A 20980-nucleotide genomic window follows, 5' to 3' on the forward strand; every position below is an offset into this window, starting at 1 on the left:
CAATGGGAGTCCAATCCAGCTGCTTTTTACTGACACAGATCCAAATATGTAAATGCCTGACCGCCGCTCGACCCGCGTAGGAATGTTATTTTGCTTCCGCTGCCTCGCGCTACGCTAATTTCTTCAGGACCGCAAGTACGATTCAGGCTGTTCTGACAATATTCTTTGAGCTGCGGAGACCGAAGTTGTTTGACAGGCCGGTGGCTTTGTGTCACCAAAACCCCCAGCAGGTGAGGCTCTGGCTCCCCCGCCTCCCCTGACCACACGTTCCCACTCGGGGAAACTAAGGTCCACGCAGCAGACGCAACGAAACGTACGCCAAGACTTATTTAGTGTCTGCTGGCGTAGTTGAAGTCCTTGATTTGTATCCCCCCCCCACTCCTTCCACTCTCCTCCCACTCGATTCCCAGGTCAAGGGGGCTCGACGAGACATGTCTGCTCTACTGTGCCGCCATCTGGTTATCCACTCAAGGTGTCCGGCCAAACAATAGGCTTACAACAAGGTTCGCTCTGAAAACACAACTTCCCACTGATGACTTTCTCTCTGTCTTTCTCAGTCTGAGTCATCCAGCGCAATCACAGGCCAAAAGTAAACACAGCAAATGAGACGCTGATTACATCACGATGGCCCGACTTGACATTTTATGAGCACCGTCAGCCACCTTTGAAATAATGCGCAGATGATGTTTATGCGTGCCGGCGTTTTGCTTAAGCGCTCGTGTTTGGACTGTAAATACGCATGATATGGCATGATGTAAATCCCGCGGGCTTTGCTGGAGTAGATTACACATGACATGTTGCTGTCACATTTATTTCTTTTTGTATTCTTAGAAAATAGCTACAAATTTGAATTTCACTTTTTCTGAGAGAGGACAGAGGGAGTTTTGTTGCGTCAAGGCGATGCGGACAGGGGATGGATAGCATCAGCTAGCTCCCCTGGGCTAATGGAGGAGTTGATCCTATTAGAGGCCCTCGCTCTCCACTCCCGCAGCCCTAATGGCCTCCCTCTCCCCCCCACTCTCGTGTTCATCATCCCTTCCTGGCCACTGATTCCCAGGATCAATAGTCCTCATCCCTCTCTCAACGTGTCGTAAATCAGCCGAGGCCGAGGAAAGAAAGCGTCTCCAGCGAGCCGGCCGGGGTCAGGCGGAAAGGTGAGGACAGCTTTAAGGGCCCCGGCCCGGTAACATCCTCCCAGTTGTTCTTCTTCAGTGCTGACTTAAAGGATGGATGAAAGGGAGGACATAAATTAGGATGCACCATGAAGCTGTCAGCAGCGGCATATATGTGATTTTCACATCCACCCAAACAGATAAAGGTTAGCAAATATAAAGTTAACTAACTGGTGATGCAGTTAGAACTCAATTTTGTTCTCTTCCCACCATTTAGCCCCACATTGGGCAAGGACAAGGGGACAAAAGGGAGACAAAATAATCTACTAAAAACATCGCTATGTAAATGAAAATATGTCTTTTTTGTCACCCTCTTGTGGCGCTCACATGCACTACACGAGCAGAATAAACAAGCCTCTTCTTCTTCTTATCGCATTTGCACATCAAAATCCTTTGGAGCGGTGAGAACGGCAAACCCCCTTGAAAGGCTCACTGTTACCTGCCCGCTGGGGTAGAACCCGCGTCGGCTGCGTCTGCCCTTTCCCATGCTTCCTCCCGACGGTCAGACCCCCACGAGCCACGGCAGGACAGAGGGGACACCTGTTCGGCCGCCATGTGAAATCTCAGTATACTATTGAGAGAAAGGAGTGCGGGTGGGGCGACTTGGCGATAGGGCACCTCCGTGGCAGGAAACCAGAGAGGGCGGCGGGAAAGCGGATGCTCGGGTCCGTCGCAATTTGCCTCTTTTCACAGGACGATTAGCCGCGCTTGGTCGGAGAAATGGCACTGTGTGCTGCTACACTTTTCCAAAATGCTCTCTCTGAGGGAGAGTTAAGGACAAACTCATTTGTAATAAGATGGAGACAACCTTTATCCAAGAGGAGACTCGGGGCTGGATATACAGGACTGTCTCAGAAAAGCAGAATATTGTGATAAAGTTCTTTATTTTCTGTAATGCAATTAAAAAAAACAAAAATGTCATACAATCTGGATTCGTTACAAGTCAACTGAAATATTGCAAGCCTTTTATTATTTTAATATTGCTGATTATGGCTTACAGCTTAAGAAAACTCAAAAATTCAATCTCAAAATATTAGAATATTTCCTCAGACCAAGTAAAGAAAAACATTTATAACAGCAAAACAAAAGCAAACATTTGAAAATGTCCATTAATGCACTCAGTACTTGGTTGGGAATCCTTTTGCACGGATTACTGCATCATTGCGGCTTGGCATTGAGGCAATCAGCCTACGGCATTGCTGAGGTGATATGGATGCCGAGGATGCTTCAATAGCGCCCTTTAGCTCATTTGCATTGTTGGGTCTGGTGTCTTTCAGCTTCTTCTTCACAATACCCCACAAATTCTCTATGGGGTTCAGGTCAGGAGAATTGGCAGGCCAATCGAGGACAGTAATGCCATGATCAGTACATCTTTTACTGGTGGTTTTGGCACTGTGGGCAGGTGCCAGATCATGCTGGAAAATGAAAACCATCACCTTCAGCAGACGGAAGCATGTAGTGCTCTAAAATCTGCATTTACTCTGGACTTGATGAAACACAGTGGACCAACACCAGCAGCTGACATGGCTCCCCAAACTATCGCTGACTGTGGGAACTTCACACTGGATTTCAAGCAACTTGGATTTTACTCCTCTCCAGCCTTTCTCCAGACTCTGGCACCTTGACTTCCAAATGAAATACAAAACTTGCTTTTGTCTGAAAAGAGGACTTAGGACCACTCTGCAACTGTCCAGTGCTTCTTTTCTATAGCCCAAGTCAGACGCTTCTTCCGTTGTCTTGAGTTCAGAAGTGGCTTGACCATGGGAATACGGCTATTGTAGCCCATTTCCTGGACACGTCTGTGAACAGTGGCTTTTGATACCTGGATTCCAGCTTCAGTCCACTGTTTTTGAAGCTCCCCCAAATTCTGGAAGTGACTCTTCTTCACAATGCTGTCAAGGCTGCAGTCATCTCTCTTGGTTGTGCAGCATTTCCTGCCACATTTCCCCCTTCCAACAGACTTTTTGTGGATGTGCTTTGAAACTGCACTCTGTGAATAGCTTGCTCTTTGAGAAATTTATTTTTGTGGCTTACCCTCCTGATGGAGGGTGTCAATGATGGTCCTCTGGACAGCAGTCAGATAAGCAGTCTTCCCCATGCTTGTGATTTAGTTTACTGAACCAAGCTGAGTGTTTTTCAAAGCTCAGGAAACCCTTGCAGGTGTTCCGAGTTAATTAGACGATCCAAGTGATTAGTTGAATACCCTACTAGTATACGTTTTCATTATATTCTAACATTTTGAGATAGGATATTTGAGTTTTCTCAAGCTGTATGCCATAATCAGCAATATTAAAATAATAAAAGGCTTGCAATATTTCAGTTGATTTGTAATGAATCCAGAATGTATGACATTTTTGTTTTTTTAATTGCATTACAGAAAATAAAGAACTTCATCACAATATTCTAATTTTATGAGACAGTCCTGTACATAAATGTTTTTATTGAAATATTATAGCCATAAGTAATGAGAGGACACCCTCATTCTCCTCCATTGCTGTTGTTTGCTAGCTTGAGCTCATTCTGACCAATGTAGCTCAGCTACTTGCCGTTTCTGATTTCAAACGATGCAACGTATTGACAAGCGGGCCTTTTGGGGGGGGGGGGGGGGGGGGGGGGGGGGCATCAAAGTGCGCGCCCCCAAGAATCGAGTGCGTGATCAATGGCACAGGTGGGTGCACATATCTCCAAACTGCTCATTAGGTACAAATTAGCGTGACGGCTGCTCGCCTCCATTCATAAACGTTGAGTAACGTGAACAGCTCATCACTCATTTGTATGTGTCATCCGTGCCCCCCCCAACCTCCTGCAATATGGAGAGCGGGGGCGCGCCATCCAAAACACTCCCGATCCCCTCTCGGCTTCATTTGCGCTGACCCACAATGCGGTATTTTCTTAACACGAGCAGCAGGCCGCTTTGATGTTATCTGCCTATCCAAACAGCCACGGAGGACGGCAGCCATTAATCACTGTGAAGCCTGCGAGGGCCCGCTCATAAATCGCCTCGCCGCTCCTTAAACAGGAGAGGCCCCCAGGGGTGTGCCCGCGCCATTTATCAATGCTCGCCTCCCTTTCTGGATGAAGTAAAACTCATTCGGGATTGATGCTGCAGGAGTTGACTCGACACCCTTCAATGTGCTGTAGAGCTCCTTTTTTTTTTTTTTTAAAAGCCTGATTTTTAGCCGCCTTGGCCCTCATCGAAAACACCAAAGAGGCACGCGCGTCCGTGATTGTGCCAGCTGCGCTTGGTTGTCATGGGCCAACTTCGGCACCTTGTAAACAAACTGGGGTGTCCATGAATGTGTTCTTGTGGTACCCCAGAGACAGAGAGACCACTTCATAAAAAGGAAGAAAAAAACACAGAGTAGCTTAGACAAGCGTCAGGTGTCAAAATTGCATGAACTATTTTTTTTTTAATATAAATATATACATGACATGAAATAACATTAAAATGGTCGCATGTGACTATTTGCTCCTTTAATCCATAAATCAGTGTCAATGTCCAAACAGACAGCGGAAGCAAGATGATGGATGAAAAGTGTCTGCTTGGATGGCTGTATGTGTTGAGAGTACGCAAACAAGCTGCTCTTGTCACGCATGGCCTTGAGGAAGCTCTGTGGATTTAAAGTCTTCATCAGAAGCCCCCCCACCCACTCAGGGACTTCGCTCAGGGCCGTCCTTGGCGCACTGCCTGATAGTCTCTTTCCACACAGCCGAGCGGGCAAACAGCGGGGTCCTCCCGGTGCGCCCCCTCCCAGGGGGTCAGCACCCCCTTCTCCTCCGCACCTCCACCAAGCTTTGATGTGACGGACGCGAGAAGGAGAAGGAGGTCTTGGCAACTTGAAGCCCCCTCCACCACTTGTGTGTGTTCCTTTGTGATGTGGTGACAGGGGGGATGGTGAAGGGTCGGCCGGGTTCAAAGGTCGTACGGCCTTCTGTTTGTTGGTCGAAGAAGTGCCGCTCGTAAACACAATTTACTTTTAGCTTATTTATTGTCATTTGCAACATTTTGTCCTCCATTTTGTAAAGATCACTTACAAAAGTTGGCTACCTGAAGTTTAGTCGGGACTATTACGTAAAATACACACTGAAAACATGTAAGAAAAAATAATAAAAATATAAGTAAAATAATAAGAAATAGTAAAATAAAATATGAACGGTCACTTGTTACTAGGCAGACTAGGTGGTGTGGCTCAATTGCGCCAGAGCGTTCACGCGTCCGTCATTTCCTATCCTTGCCCATGGCCACATCCTGCTCGGACCCCCGCCAACCAAGCCCCCTTCTTTGCAAGTGGAGTAATTAACGCGCCATCTGATCCACCAGTCCTCCACATCATCTCTCTTGGGTAACACACACACACGCACACACACACACACACACACACACACACACACACACACACACACACACACACACACACACACACACTGGTGATCCATCAACTGGCGTTAACTGGGCTGATGGATCTGTCAGTGCGTATTCGGTGGAGACCCTGAAGAGGTCGTTGTCATCATCATCATCATCATATGCTGAACCTTTGAAATGGATGCATCTCATTTGATTGATTAACAGAATATGTGCAACAGCAGTGGCATACAAAGGGGGGGGGGGGGGCTTAGCCACATCTACATGAATATTGTTGGATGATCTGCGTCCATATGTAGCTACCACTTGTGTTCGAACATGACTTTTTTTTAAGGTATATAATTCTGGGAAAATCAATGCTGGTTTAATTAGCCTTTCTATGGCGTTTTGCTTTGAATGTTAGCATTAAGCTAGCAGTAATATCTCTATCTTTTTTTGTCATGTTGTCAATCTAATCAGTATAAACAAATGAACGGTCCGAATGGAATTAAATCCCTCTTATTTGTGAGTTCAATCTTGAGAAATAACATGTCCTGTCAAACAAAATCCGCGCTTTCCAACGTTTAAGAGGCTTGAACTTTCCGTGACCGTGATTGAAATCAAAGCGATTTCACGCTGCTTGTGTAAAACGTGACTTCCTGGCGGCGATCGAGGTGGCAATGACAAAGAATGAGGGAGGCGGACGGGGGACCACAGGTGCAACCAAAAAGGCTTTTGAATTTTAGACTTTCATTTGGCTTTTTATTGGGCTTTTAGAAGTTAATATCCATCTGTCTAAATTTACACCAATAAAGCAAGACCGACCACCTTTTGTTGTCTCGTATACAGAAAAAGAACACACAAGACACTCAGGCACTTCAAAGGACATCACATCTTTACTCTTCGTTCCCAACTCGAAAAAGTTTCGACCGGCGGTGCCACAGGCAATGGTTTAATCCACAGGTGTGTTCCACTCCGGTCCAAGTTCCCAACGGGCCCTCTGACAAAAGCCATTGTGGCCCAGAGAACAATGGCGGCGGCTAATCCCTCTCCAGCGCTGACAGCTCGGCCCTTCCAGAAAGCTCATTGGTGGACGGATGACAGGGACGGGAAAACCCAAACGGATTATTTGCCCCAGAGCGTGGACCCGATTTCTTTGTCAGGATGTCTTTGTGGACACATGAAGTCAGAGCAAACCACATTGAGGCAGAAATAGGGGTTTAGTTTTATCGTTTTAGGATCAAAATGGCGGTCACCAAGAAAGCAAACGGCACGTTTAATTTACTTTGTTTTGATTTTATGATATAAAGGTTTGGATTTCTTTTGTTGCTTTTCCTCTGAAATGTATTTTTGTTTCATTGTTTTTCTCTTTAATTTCTGTCAAATATCGCCAAAAGTATTCTCTTAGGAAGAAGTAATCCGTACAGGCCTCACTCAAATTTGATTGAAATGCCTCGGGATTTTCTCATTAGCGCCATTGACTGAGTGCATATTGGGTAACAAACATTCCTAAAAGTCACTTCGGGCTCTTCTTGAAATTTTCCCATAATGTCAACAGATTCACTAGATGTTCAGTCGCGGAGAAACACTCCCTCCTTCTGGACATATATATCATTGCATCATCCCTAGACGTAGTATTGGAAATTTAGTTTACAGTACAAATGTGCATTTATTTGGCTTCAGTATGTTTATTTTTTTCATTATATTAATATGAATAGTTATGATTTTATATTATGTTTGGGTCACTTGGGCCATTTTGGCCAATCATAACTCAATTTCGTAGGTAATCAAGTCATGTGGTTTACGTCCTACAGAACACGAAAGGAGTTCAAAAAAGAAATGGGAGCTAACTTCGTCGACGAGCTACGGGTTAGTTTTAACTGAATAACTTTCCTTCCTACCTACTTCAATTACAGTCAATATTTAATGCTGTATGTAAATTTACAGGAACCGAAAAATTTGCCAAAACCAGCAAACAAGCTTTGTAAGCGTGGCCTGGTGAGTAAATTGAACACACATGCATTTTAATAACAGTCGTTATCCTGCCCGCACTACAAACATTTCGTAGAAATATCAAAATTTGGACGCACATGATGGGGAAACGGCAACTCAATGGAACCCTACGAAGAACTTGAAGGGAAATAGACAATCGGAAATTGATGAAAATATTTTTAAGATCAGAATTTCTTGTACAAATGAGCATAAACGGGGGTTGGGTCCACAAAAAACAATAACATAACACAAACGTTTGATAATAAATCCCCAAAAAGTTTATCCGTGGGTGAAACTGTATTCCCTTTCTCTCAAACGTAACGCGTATACTGCTGAATATTTGCCTAACAGTATTTGCATAAGGTAAGTACCATTGTTCTATGCTCCTATGCTAATAAATTTAATTTTATTGTCGGTTTGGAACGGAACCAGAATGTAATTTGCGATTAAATCCCACTTTAAATGTTTTATCAATTTATAAACCCTGTCCATATTGTTTAATTTATTCTGACTTGATTTTTTCTTGTTATTCTATATTTGTTTTTTTACCCGTAATAATGATAACATTAGTAACATCAACAATCGTCATTATAATAGCAATAATATCATTATGAGTTTATTTTTCTTCAGACGCTGGGAATGGGAGATGCTTTTTGAGCTTGCACTTGTATTGTTTTCCACAAGATGTCAGTGCTGTAACACCTTACGTTTGAATCCACTTATTAAATCGAAAACCATGAGAATGGGACCACTCCATCCATCCTTATCATCACCTTGTTATGCTGATGGATGGCACCACTTAAGTGTACATCCGAGCTTTTTTGTTCGCCGGCTCTTCGTGTTTGTGCCGGTATGAGAAGGAAGCTCATTAAAAGTCTCTCGAGAGTCGCTTCGCATGGCTCTCACTTGTGGGAATCTGACCAACAGCTGCGAGTTTAACACCCACCCGATGAAAACCTTTCCCCTTATTTTTTGGTACCACCAAACTTGCCTCATATCTCACAAAATCTCACTAGGGTTCAACCCGATAATCATGCAAAGGATATATTGGTGATGATGACCATAGAATAGGATGTGGTTTTTGTCATGACCGTGAAACGGGAGCAAAAAAGTTTTATTTAAAATAACAGTCTCGTGAGACTGACAGTCTATGAGCATAGAAAGGACGTTCTGCTGATAGTGTGATGCTAACCATAGAACAGGAAGTGGTATTTGTCACCTCACTCTAGCGATTTTGCTTCCCCCCCCTTTGGCTTTTACACCTGTCTTTTGTCTGTGATGTCACCATGAAATGCTCTGGCCAGGCCGTACTGTGTTCAGGCTGCGCCACAAAGTCTCATTGTGCTCTTGGAATGAGAGTGCTCGTCCTCAGAGTGTCCCGTCGTCCCAAATGGCCAGGTCTGGTGGGACAAATCATACAAATATTTTTGTAAAACTTCTTAATTAATTGTACTACCTTTTCTATTGTGAATGCCTTGGCCACCTGGGGGCAGTATAAAGCTGGCTCTCTTGTACTCAGCTCCTCTCTTGGCTTCTCAGTACAGCAATAATATTCATTGTATGTTGTTTAGTTCGATAGGAAGCTTTAACCAAGTGAGCTGCTGTGTGTTTATATCCATGTGTATTTTATGTATTTGTTTATATAGTGTCACTGTCTCGATAAGTTAACACTTGTGCAGTCCATATGTTTACACGCCACAAATTAGTTGCATTATTTTTGTAATCTGAAATATGACGATCGGGATTTGAATATTTTTCAGAATCGTTCAGTAACAGAATAAATGCAATTATAATAAGATACAATGTGATATTAGAAACAACACCATAAGATTGGAGTTGAATAATTTGATTTCTAAGTTTGCCATGAAAATAATCATTTTGAAGTTACCATACCAGACTGGAGGACTTGACAAATTCGTCATCCAGCGGGCTGTCACACAGCGGGTGGTCTTGGAGCAGTCGCCTGAGATGCGAGATGTAGCTGGAGGCCAGCCGCAGTGTGTCCAGCTTGGACAGCTTGGTATCGGGGGGCACCCAGGGCAGGGTGGTCTTCAGCCTGGAGAAGGCTTTGCTCAGCACCCTCATCCTAGCCCTTTCGCGGGCGTTGGCCACGTCCCTGCGCGACTCTTTCCCACAGCGCTCCACTCCTCTGTCCTCTTCGGCCCAGCCGGCTGACATGGCCTACTGCAACCCTTCGGGATATGCTCTTGCGTCGTCCAGAGGGGTGGGAAAGCAAAAACAAGCCTGTGGCTGGGCGACGGCTGTCATTTAAGAAAGCTGACATCTGGGCAACACTTTCTCCTCCCACCACTCAACAGCAATTCTCAGCCTCCACTTACGGAGACTCTGCCAAGTAAAGCAACCGTACACATCTGTGCTAATCGATTAGCAAATCAATCAACAACTATTTTGGTCATCGTTTAGAGACCTTGTTTAACTCACAGTTGTTGGAATTTCAGCCTATCACCTGTAAATATTATGTAAGTGTATTTCAAACAGTAACATCGCTGTGCCGCAGCAAAGTCTACATAGCTTAATGCTGACAAATAATGTAAAACTCCATAGACATGCTAATAGTTAGCAACAATCATGGTGGTTTTGGTAGCAACGGACATTCAAACGTAAATAGTGAAGAGACGCATGCTGGCTCCTCTTTGCCTGGCTTATGTCTGTGTTACACTGCTATCTAATGACCAAGGTGAGCACAGTAGAAGGAGTAGCGCAATAAATTGAATTGTAGCATTCAAACCTGACGATCAAATTTTTCAATTCTTTGCATTCTGTTTATTTTTGGAATTCTGTTTTTTTTTTTTTAAATAACACTATTGTAGGGTGCACTCATAATTTCTAGTGATGTCGCCCCCCCAAAAAAAGTTTTTTTGAGTGATAGAAATTTCTTGAAGACCTTATCAAAAGCTTCTCATCTTGCGGGCGGTTTCACAGAGGGATCGTGTTTCCACACAAAGAGCAGCTGTTTGCCGTTCCCATGACATCTGGCACGTTGGCATGACCAGGGCGAACATCACTCATGCATTCTTTGCTCTACTTGGTGCTGTTTGAGGAATTGTTTTAGAAGACTGAAGAAAGTCGAGGTTGGGTTAGGGTGGACTCCGTGCATCAAATCCAAGCCAAAAGCAAGACGCTCAGGCGTGACCAAATTTTGGAAATCTATATTATTTTTTTATAACCTTTACAAACTACAGCGCACACACAGACGTCAAGCTATTTAATGACACCCCCAGTTGAGTTTTAAACACAAAGACAATTTCATGCTTGGAAAACCTGCTTTTCTCAATGCTAACAAACAATGCAAAACGCCATTGACATGCTAACGGTTAGCTTAATTAGTGACGGTTTGAAAAGCGATGGATATTGGAACACAAGAGCAAGACAATATAACAATACTCGCAGGCATATATTCTTGATCCTCTAGGACGAATAACTAATATATTTGTATATTTTTGGTTAGGATGTGTGTGTAGCAGAAAGGGTGTGCGTCAACTTTAGTGTTCACAAATGTCTATCTCATTTGGGTTTGGACTCTATGGCCTTAATAAGCGGAACCCAGCGGGACATGCTGGTGGGGCGTTTGGGCAGACACGCCTGCTTCCATGCGGCGCCCGGGACGTTGACGGGGCCGTCGTACTCGTCCGCCTCAGAAGTAATCTCCATCTTCTGGATGATGAGCTTGAGGAGGTTGTGCTGCTTCTCCAGCATGCCAGACATCTCCTTCAGCCTGGAGAGACGATTTCTTTAACTTTGTTATTTTAAAATCGCAGCGCCTTGTTTTTTTTTTTTGATAGGTGTCATACTACCAAAATGTTATTAATAATGCATTTGCAGCAAAATGCAATGGAGACCACTCAAGTGATGTCATGACCACATTTTCCACTAAGAGCCACTAATGCAACAAAAACTGACCACTTTGGCTTTTACCTGCATTCATAGTCGAATGCCACACGGAAAAAGGCTCACGCGATTAGAACACAGAGTAATGTGGATTTTCGTTACCTGCTCTTTTGTTTTTTGACCTCGGTCTCCAGCACGGAGCATTTTTGCGACGCCACCTGAGTCCGCTTCCACTCATCGTTGGCCGGCGCGCTGCCTCCAAATAACTGCATGATGAAGTGCTGCGTAAATCGGAGGGATAAATCACAATAATGCGGCATATTCATATTCATGAGCGCGTGTTTACCTTGGAGCACTTGCGGTTGGGGTAGATGATGACGGACCGTTTGTCTGCTCGCTTGATGAACCAGTAGGGCAGCTTGTCTTCCAAAGCAGTGTGGAGATCAATCTGGTTCACCATAAAATGCTTGTTTTCAGTTACATGTAAACCAGATTATTACGTGTTCTAATAGTACTTCTTCTGCCGATAGAGAGTCTGTTTGTGACCCAATTAAATGCTTTCATAATTTTGAGGAACATATAGTCACAAGATGAGTTGATCAGTGGCATATGAAAATGTGATAAATCTTCTATGGACTTTGATGTTAGCATGATGCGTTTTTGGTAGGGTATGTCTTAGTGGTAACAATGCTTCTTGCCAATATGACTCACGCCGTTGGATAGCCTGGTTATCACCGATTGATTGGTACCTCATTTTTGAGTATCCGGTTTTTGTAGTATGAGTAGCACAACGGCAATTTTAAAATGCAAAAACTCTTCTATGGAATCTTGTTTGGAGCTAGCTGTATTCAACTGGTGTCTGTTGCTAGAATGATATGTGTTTACAAACCAACCTGCATGGCTATTCTTTTCATGGCAGCATTTCTTTGCACTTCCGCAATGTCTCCAACGGCTAAACCAATCTACAAGACGGAAAGGGACGTGTTATTTCCGAGTTTCCCCTCTTACATTAACGAATCCGGGCGCCGACCAGCTTACTAGTAAGTTGATGAGGACAATGGGCATCATGAGAACAAAGGAGACAAAAGTGAAGTACGTCAAGCCGCTGAATGGAAGTTCGTTGTTGAGATATGCGCTCAGGAAGTTGTTCTGGTAATTCAGTTCACCGACCATCATGACAAACGTTTGCATCATGGATAGCGGCAGGTTCTCAAACTCTTTCTGTAGGAGGTCAAAACAACATATGGTGTGATTACTGTGATTACCTGCCGACACACACGGCTATTGATGAAAAAGGTAGAAGGACTAGATGAGGCGTCAAGTGTGAGCATTCATTGTACCTGGTCAAGCAGTAGCACATAGAAGGCCAAGGCGAACGCCAACAGGAGATAGAAGAACAGTAGCACGGTGCGAAAGAGCGTCCTGCAGATCTCGCCAAACATCACCACAAAGATGCCGATGTGCTCGAACCTACGGAGAGCGACCAGCCGCAGTCAAGTGCCAGGCGGACATTTTGATCGTAAGATTTGCCTACCTCTGGAGATACAGGAGGAATCCGAACCAAGAGCTGGAGACGGCCAGGGCGCCCGCTTGCCAGTACCACGAACTGGACGTGTTGAGCATGAGCGGGATTACGAACAGAAGCGAGTTGATGGCCGAGAACCAGTCGGCTTGGTTGGAATAGTCTTTTAGGTAGTCCCAACGCTGAGAGCCAATGAGTTAGGTGAGGATTCTCGTGTCATAGTCTGACCATCTTGCAGGATACGCAGTCGGACACGTTTGAAGTAACCAACTAGGGCAATGTTAAGAGTTGTCCTATTTTACCTGCTGTATCATCTGAAGGACTTCCTTCAGTATGGAGTAGATATTCATGACGAGGACCATCACCATGCAGAAGGACAGGAACAGACTTTGCTGCTCAACGCAAAGACAAAATGAAATATATGAACTTGCCAAACTGTACCATAATGCAGATCAAACCTAGTGCTCGTCAAAATTAACCAAATCAGGACGATAACACGGCTATAAAATAGTATTCTGCGCTAAAGCTGCCTTCTTTGTTTCACTGCGTCAAATTATAGTTGACGCTCAGGTAGTTATACCTCTGTGAAAGAGACAGGCACCATGGTGATCTTGCGCTCTCCCGTCTCGGTGATGTTCACGCTGGGCCTCAAGGTCACAATGAGGTGCGTCAGCGGCAAAAGGCCCAGCAGGTACATGAACATGTTGAGAATATGCGCCTTGCTCCCGTACGCCACCCTGCGGAATCCATGCCACGGTTACTCGTCAGAAACTAAACATCGTAGCATGACGGCACGCTCACCACTTCATGGAAAGGTACTTTTTGCTGACGGGGTGGTTGAGCAGACCCAACTGGTTGTACTTCACCATTGCCTGTGAGGAATAAAAACTGCTGAAGTCCAGGTCCGTGCAACTATTCCGTAATCTTAATTTACGTTGAGCGCGGCTAGCGGTTGCGGCCGGTTGGACTTGTCCCCTGTCTTCTGCAATTCCAGTGGCGCTTGCAACCACCTGAAATCGTATTCAATCTGTGGAAGGTAGACATCAGATTCATTGTGTCGTCGGATCGGGGTTGGATTAACATCGCAGGTGAATTACGTGAAACTCCGGACTGTTGTGATCGTCCTCCGACTCCCTCACGCTGCAATCCAACAGGTGCTAGCGAATAGAAAACGATGTTACATTTTGTAACGTACATGTGAGTCACTTTAAAACAAACCTTATAAGTCTCTGGAAGGTATTCAATCATGTCCATGATGGGGCAACGCTGAGATCCCCCGATTTTAAACTTTATCAACGCTTCCGCACGTCTGCAGGGACAAACGTAATATAACAAGCCGCAATTTTAAGTTATCCAAACAATGTAGCTACCTCTCACTGTCAATGACAGCATTGACCACGTCCTGCTTCCCGTGCTGCAACGCTTCGTGTAGGAACGAGGTGTCGTTCTTGTTCAACACAAACTCCGCCCCCCGGTTCACCATGACCATGACCGCCGCCACGTGGCCCATCCTCGCCGCGATGTGGAGGGCAGTGTTCTGAATGCCAGATCGTCATTTTAATCTAGTCAACCTCGGGGGTGAAAAAAAAATTATTCATACCCCGTCTTCATCCGTTTTATCTAGCAGTTTCACATTGGCGGATAGTATGATGTCCATAGTTTGCGTGTATCCCTCCGAGGCGGCGTGGTGGAGACACGTCCAGCCCTTGTAGTCACTACAGACAAACATTACATCATAAGACTCACAGAGTGCTCACGACAAAAATGTATATCAGCCTGGCGGGTGTGTTCACCTGTGAAATAGGGCCCCTTTGCGCAACAAGAACCCAACCACCTGCGTGTGCCCCCCTCTGGACGCCAAATGAAGCGGCGTCAGGCCCCGCTCGTCGCCTTCGTTGAGCAACCGCGAGTCCGTGATGGTCTCCAGCAGCCGGTGACATGTGTTGATACGGCCGTACCTACAGGGGAACAAAAATGATAGCAACACCTAGGGGGCGCTATAGTCACACAAGTCATGTTAGGGTCCTTAAATGACCTCAAGATGCTTGCAAGCTTTTTTTGGTCTAGCTGACCCCTGATAGGCTGTCACATAACTAAACCCTGAAAACTGGCGAACCGTGATTGGTCGTTACCTGAAGAGCAACTGTGATGTAATTTTCAGTGGCAAAATGGGCGCCGCCTGAGGACATCAAGCCTTTATGACATCATTGCCTTTCATTTGCCCCACAGCACTAGTGGAATGAGTACATGACCACTCATTTCACACCTACTTAAAAAAAAAAAAATCAAATATGCCTCACTAATTGAATTCTATTCCAGGCGTTTGGGGCAGTACATAATGGAGATGTCACACCCAACTAATTGTATAAAAAGCTTTTTGCATGGAAAAAAAAAAATTCCAAATGTTGAGGTAACAGCGCAGCATGCTTACTGTTCTTTTGTCCCCATATCACGTTCATCCAATTAGGGAGATGAAACAGTTGGCTTCAGTCTCAGGTCTCCCAAGAGTCATATTTTAGCCATTATGGTCCTGCAGTAATATTTTTTTCCATTTTCTTATTTCAAGCAGAGGAATAATAAGTGAAACGACTTTTCACCTGTGCACATTGTTAAGAATGAGCTGTGACAATAATGGATGATGATAAATGTCTCCTCTTTTTACTTCTGCAAAGGGCCGATGCAGCAAAGTGGAGATTGCGGAGTAAAATAAACATCCAGAGCTAAAAGCAATATATATACCCCTGCTTCTAATGCAGGGGTGTCAAACTAATTTTTTTCACGGGCCGCATTGTAGTCATAGCTTCTTTCGGAGGGCCATTATGACTGTCAACCCAAATAAATGTATGAGCACCTCATATTATATACACTAAAAGCTATAAAACAAACTGACAAATAACTCATTTTCAAAGCAGATGAGTCAAAACTGGTCAAAAATTAAAAAAAAAGATATTATTAAAAGTGAAGATAATTTGCAATTCTAGGAATGACATGAATTTGATGCACAATTTGTCTTCGCGGGCCACATAAAATGATGTGGCGGGCCGTATCTGGCCCCCGGGCCTTGAGTTTGACACCAGTTTCCTAATGGCTTATCACTGCCCTTAGCCTCAAAAGGAAACCAAGAGCAGAACAAAAACAGGACGCTGCAGCCAAGAGGAGACTGCGGCGCATAATGCTGTAGCAAAAAACTGCGCTTTATTCCAGCCCCTCTACCAAAGCGACTCACTGAGCAGCAAAGTGCAGGGCAGACTTCTTGTCCTTGGACTTGCACGCCAGGCCCAGCTGGCCCGAGAGACCCAACATGTTGCGCACCGAGTCGTGGATGCCCAGCCGGCAGGCGTAGTGCAACGGCGTGCAGCCCTCGTTGTCCTCGCAGCTCAGCAACGCTTTCATGCTGCTGCGCTGGAAGAGCAGAAGATGAAGCATTATCGGAATACGATTCTATAAGGCAGCTGGGATGCGTCGTGTGCGCTAAAGCGCTCATGCGGCTAATTGCTGTCTTATGTAACATGAATCCTATCTCAAGTTAAAGGCAGATTACGTAAACGCTTGTGGACCATGATAAACAGGAAGAACACTAATTAGGAATTGAGCCACACCCCCAAAATGGAAAATTCTATCAGACTGCAGGATTTTTATTTTTTCTAATAGCGGAGCTAGCCGGATTCACAGGGGCCAACATGTACCTGCAGCACATCTTCCGGTACATTCTTCAGCCCCTTGGGTTGCAAGATGGCCAGATGAAGAAAGTTGCAGCCAAATCTGTCTGTTAGGTTGACATTGGCCCCTGAAAAATGAAGGAAAAAATGGTCAGAAACAAATTACGATTGGTGCGTATGCTGTTGCACCTTTGGACAGGAGCAGCGCCACGGTTCTCCACGCGCCGTTATTGGTCGCTAGTAGCAAGGGTGAGTTGCCTTTGCAGTCAACGGCGTTGACATCCGCACCCTGTGGAACACCAAAGCGTTCCTCATTAGCTTCTTGTCCCAAAGTCGTTTTTATCTGTGCAATTTTGGGGGGTGCGCTGTTGCACAGGATAAAAAATGTATCAACAAAATATATTAAAATATATATATATATATATATATATATATATATATTCATATAAAATGTATAAATGTATTTATTTGTTCATTTATTTATTTAAAAATAACGCAGGAGTTATTTTAACATTTGGGATGGTGTGTGGCTTAAAATATTTTGCAAGTTGCAAATCAGACACACAATTTCATGACTGCTCTGTTCCATGACATGCGTAAAATACAACAGCAATCGTGGCCATAAAAAAATCCCTGATGCTTAGTTTTTAATTAAGATAAACTCTGCGCACGTGTTTGTTTCCCACCGTGGCGTTTGCTTCAATAATCACTCGACAAGAGGTCAACTTGAACCTTTTTTTTTTTTTTTTCCGCCAACAGCAGATGGTGACAAGTAATTGCAAGCAGCTTTTACAAGCTAATAAGTGCTCATGGATGTTTGTTCAATGCACCTTATGGCGAGGAATCCACATTATTAGGAACAGTGATGTGTATAAAATGCATGTAGATGTTTACCAAGGATATGAGGTAGCCGGCTAAGTCGACATGGTCGAATATGGTCGCCCTGAGAGGAAGACAAACAGGTTTTGTTAATCAGGCTTGACATGTTACACAGTACGTGACTTTAAGTGGCAGTTTGTGTGTGGAGTGTCGTTTTACAAGCAGGTGCAAGGCTTCATAAATCAGTCTTGCTATTATTGGCGGCTACATGATTTCATCTATTTGTCCATCCACCCACACCACCTTTGGTCTGTCCATACGAGCGTCTGTTGTTTGTCTGTGTCTTTCAATTGCCGCATTGAATTGAATTGAAATGGCGTTTTTTGTGAAGCTGTGACACATCAGAAATCGCGGCACTCGTAGTCAAGCTCCCGCCATGACCCGTGCAAGTGTGAAGAGAGCCCACTTGTGCAGCGGCGTCTGACAAGCTCCATCGGCCAGGTTAAGGATGTCCTCCACTCGGCCGTGAGCGCGCAGCATCATTTTGACCACCTCGGTGGCGCCTTGTGTGCACGCCAGGTGCAGCGGCGTCGACTTGTCATGCTGCACGCCAAACAAACAAACAGGCACCAATTAAACCGACGCATGTAACGAGCATCAGTTTTGTCTCCAATCGCTGGCGGATTGAGTTTGATAGAGCAGTGCAAACACACACACACACGCACACACATACACACACACACACACACAGTGCACAGTGCACACAGTGCACTTAGCAAAGCTGAACACCGAGAAGTGTAACACAAGCCTTTAATGAGATAAGCATGGCAGAGACAAAGTGGATTTTTTTTTTTTTTTTTCCTTACAATTTACATGACACTCGGGAGGCTCTGTCGAACTAGTGCAGTACCTGCTTCTGATCAATGTTGGCTCCCATGTCGATACAGAATCGAATAGTCTCCACATTGCCGCCCCGCACGGCCAGATGCAGAGGGGAGCTATTGGATTTGTCCAGATAGTTAATTTGGTTTGCACCCACGTAGCCTAGCTCCTCCCCTGTTGGACGATAATTCAATCGCATGTAATACAATTAGGCTACATTGACAAGAAAAAACATTTGACTTCAATCGGATGCTTTTTATGCCCCACCAAAATTTTGTTAGATTTTTTTGGTCCACTCTTGTGAATTCATGCTGTCCACCAAAATGTTGTGCTCACCCAAATTTTGCATCCCTCCTAAAAATGACATCCAACCAAAATAAAATGACCCCGAGGACAAACTTCCTTTTTTCCTTTCAAGAAGAAAATTTACTCCACAAAATTTTACTATTACAAAAAATATTTACTCTAAACTATAACAATATTTGCACAATTTTAGTAACAGTAACTGCAGTTTTTTTTGTTTGTTTTTTTCCAGATTTACTTAGTTTACAGGAAAGTTATAGGAATGTCTTACCGGCCTTCAGAACGTGTTCCAAGACCTTTTTTGCACCAGCGAAGGCTGCCGCGTGCACCGCAAAGTGTCCCAGTTTGTTCTGCTGGCACAGGCGCGCTCCGTGCTTTAGCTTTCCAAACACAAAGAAAGAAATTAGTGACCCCACCTTCAATATATTCTGTATCCTCCACCCCTGCCTTGAATTTTGTGCTGCTTACCAACAAGTTGAGAGCTTGGCAGTTATTGAGCGAGCAGGCCATCATGACGGGGGTGTTGCCAAGGTCCCCTGGCTGGTTGTAGTCCACCGTGCTGTAGGAGAGCAGCAGCTGCCAAGGACAAATGCTCGCCTTCATTTCAGTGCGATTGCCGCGTGATTGACGGGCAACCCGTCCAAGGTGCCGATCGTCACGATGTCATCCTGGATTGACTCGCACCGCCAACTTTTTCATCGTGCAGGACTCACCTCCACCAGCCCGTTGTGTTCCAGACTGATGGCCAAGTGCAAGGGCGACAGCAGCGCCGTGTTGAGGACATTGGGGTCGGCCCGCAAGTCCATCAGAACCCGGCAGCTCTCCGCCTGGTTCTTATCCACAGCCCAGTGGAGGGGCACGTCGCCGCACTCATCGCGGCTGTTCAGAACTTGGAGGCAGGACGAGGACGTCGATGAATGAACATCTCGGGGATCATGTGATCGACACCCGCCGTACCTTCTGGGCCCAGGACGCCGCTGATGAACTGGATGAGGGCGATGTGACCTCCCGCGGCAGCGTGATGAATGGGGCCGGCGCCCTTTTCATCTTTCTCACTTAGGACCTCTGGATTTTTTCTCACCAGGCTCTCCAGCAGGGCCCGGTCACCCTTCTCGGCCAACTTGAATACAGACAAGAGAGTTAAACGTTTTACTATTGATGATTTGCCATCACCTCATGTTACATTTGACCACAATGTTAAGCACAATTTTATTCCCTTAAAAAAAAAAAAATAAACACCTCACCTCGAATATATTTACATGCGCCAGGGCTGGATCCTCATCTATCACGTACGTATAACAACTCGTCTGCCTGGCCACCTCCCTGCCAAAGTTCATCACTCACCTTTGCGCGTCACCACACACACACAGAAAAAACAAATCAGGATGTAAATCGCAGCCGTATCTCCATTTGGCCCGGCAGGTGGGCAGATAAGGTCTTAAGCCGAGCCTTGGGGGGGAAATTGGCCCATGTGACATCGTCCTTACCCCCCAGAAGGACGCTCAGATCCAGTTCTCGTGGTGAGGTCAATGTGGAGAAAAGCAATTATGTTCCTCGCAGTCGGAGGGGGCTCCGTCCTTGGTTGATCCCGGGTGTAAGGCGAGATTGCAAAGGGCCCTTGACACAAAGAAATCCTGAGTTTATGTATTTTTTTTTATTTATATTTTTTTATTTCGATTTCTGGTGTGCGTTACTACACTTTCTTTGGCGGCGGAGTGTGTGTAACAAGATACAATAAAACATCTGCTAAAATGTTTCCTGTCTGTTCCTCCATTAATATTTGAATAACTATTAATCATTTTATCATCTTCCACCAGAGACCTCAGTGCCCAAAGAGAAAAATGAAGATTCATTTCGCCCAAATGAAGTTGGACGATGGCTCGCCGGCTGCATGTTCCAACTTCATTTTAAAAGTGGGCTCACTATTTAGCTGTCTTCTCATCTCCTGATGGATAGCAACTTAACAGAATTGGGGAAAAAAAACAGTTAATCAGATTAGTTCATAGCCAATTAATAAACCAAATAAAATGGGTGGGGTTGGGGGTGTCACTATTTGGCAAACCTACCTGTTAAGGTTGAAAATTAGTTTCCTGATTTGTAAAGCATTTAAATAGCAGGCTCACTATTTAGCAAACTCCCAAGCTCTTTGCCAAGCTTTTCTCATCATCCTCAGTTCGAAACAATTTCTACATTAAATAAAACTTTTCTGTGATTCTTAAAAAGAACATTGATTCTTACTTGAGGTGTTTTGAAGTCGAGGATTTTTCTCGATGTTTACCTCATAAATGCAGCCTCCTCATCTTCCTTCTTCTTGTTTGTTCGGATGCTGACAAGATGCCGTCCCCCGCGGCCCGTTCATTATACTGCTCCGAGCCAAAGCGCGGCCATGCCCACTTGGTTAATGAGAGGAAATGGTGCCGGCAAGCGCTATATTGCGGCG

The 20980-nt window shown here is 44.9% G+C and overlaps 3 protein-coding genes across 4 annotated transcripts in view; 1 reads left to right on the forward strand and 2 right to left on the reverse strand.

The window, feature by feature from the left end:
- Window positions 1–7230: 7230 nt before the first annotated feature.
- The window catches only part of kcnb2b (potassium voltage-gated channel subfamily B member 2b), a 49333-nt gene continuing 35583 nt past the window's right edge, over window positions 7231–20980 (forward strand). The window contains exons 1-2 of one of the 2 annotated variants that reach the window (XM_088363411.1): window positions 7231–7383; window positions 7462–7512. The gene's annotated coding sequence lies outside the window, so the exon portion shown is untranslated. The remainder of the gene's footprint in view (window positions 7384–7461; window positions 7513–20980) is intronic. The other variant, XR_015854629.1, reaches the window with a different exon arrangement.
- Window positions 8020–9937, reverse strand: msc (musculin (activated B-cell factor-1)). The gene is made up of 2 exons (XM_088363414.1): window positions 9400–9937; window positions 8020–8906 (listed from the first exon to the last, which is right to left on the reverse strand). Exons 1-2 carry the CDS (start codon window positions 9682–9684, stop codon window positions 8823–8825), a joined length of 369 nt encoding a protein of 122 aa, XP_088219540.1. The 5' UTR covers window positions 9685–9937; the 3' UTR covers window positions 8020–8822.
- trpa1b (transient receptor potential cation channel, subfamily A, member 1b) lies at window positions 10716–20948 on the reverse strand. Its single transcript, XM_088363410.1, has 29 exons — window positions 20819–20948; window positions 20028–20157; window positions 19785–19884; window positions 19498–19660; window positions 19254–19429; window positions 19009–19116; window positions 18812–18920; window positions 18266–18411; window positions 17822–17958; window positions 17431–17479; window positions 16726–16825; window positions 16564–16664; window positions 16104–16279; window positions 14671–14835; window positions 14478–14592; window positions 14248–14414; window positions 14096–14186; window positions 13975–14034; window positions 13812–13904; window positions 13679–13749; window positions 13458–13614; window positions 13180–13269; window positions 12890–13059; window positions 12696–12825; window positions 12394–12576; window positions 12249–12317; window positions 11702–11803; window positions 11518–11636; window positions 10716–11242 (listed from the first exon to the last, which is right to left on the reverse strand). Exons 3-29 carry the CDS (start codon window positions 19875–19877, stop codon window positions 11032–11034), a joined length of 3351 nt encoding a protein of 1116 aa, XP_088219536.1. The 5' UTR covers window positions 19878–19884; window positions 20028–20157; window positions 20819–20948; the 3' UTR covers window positions 10716–11031.

Source organism: Syngnathus floridae, chromosome 20, assembly GCF_059516105.1.
Source record: "Syngnathus floridae isolate MCC-2025c chromosome 20, RoL_Sflo_1.0, whole genome shotgun sequence".
NCBI lineage: Eukaryota > Metazoa > Chordata > Actinopteri > Syngnathiformes > Syngnathidae > Syngnathus > Syngnathus floridae.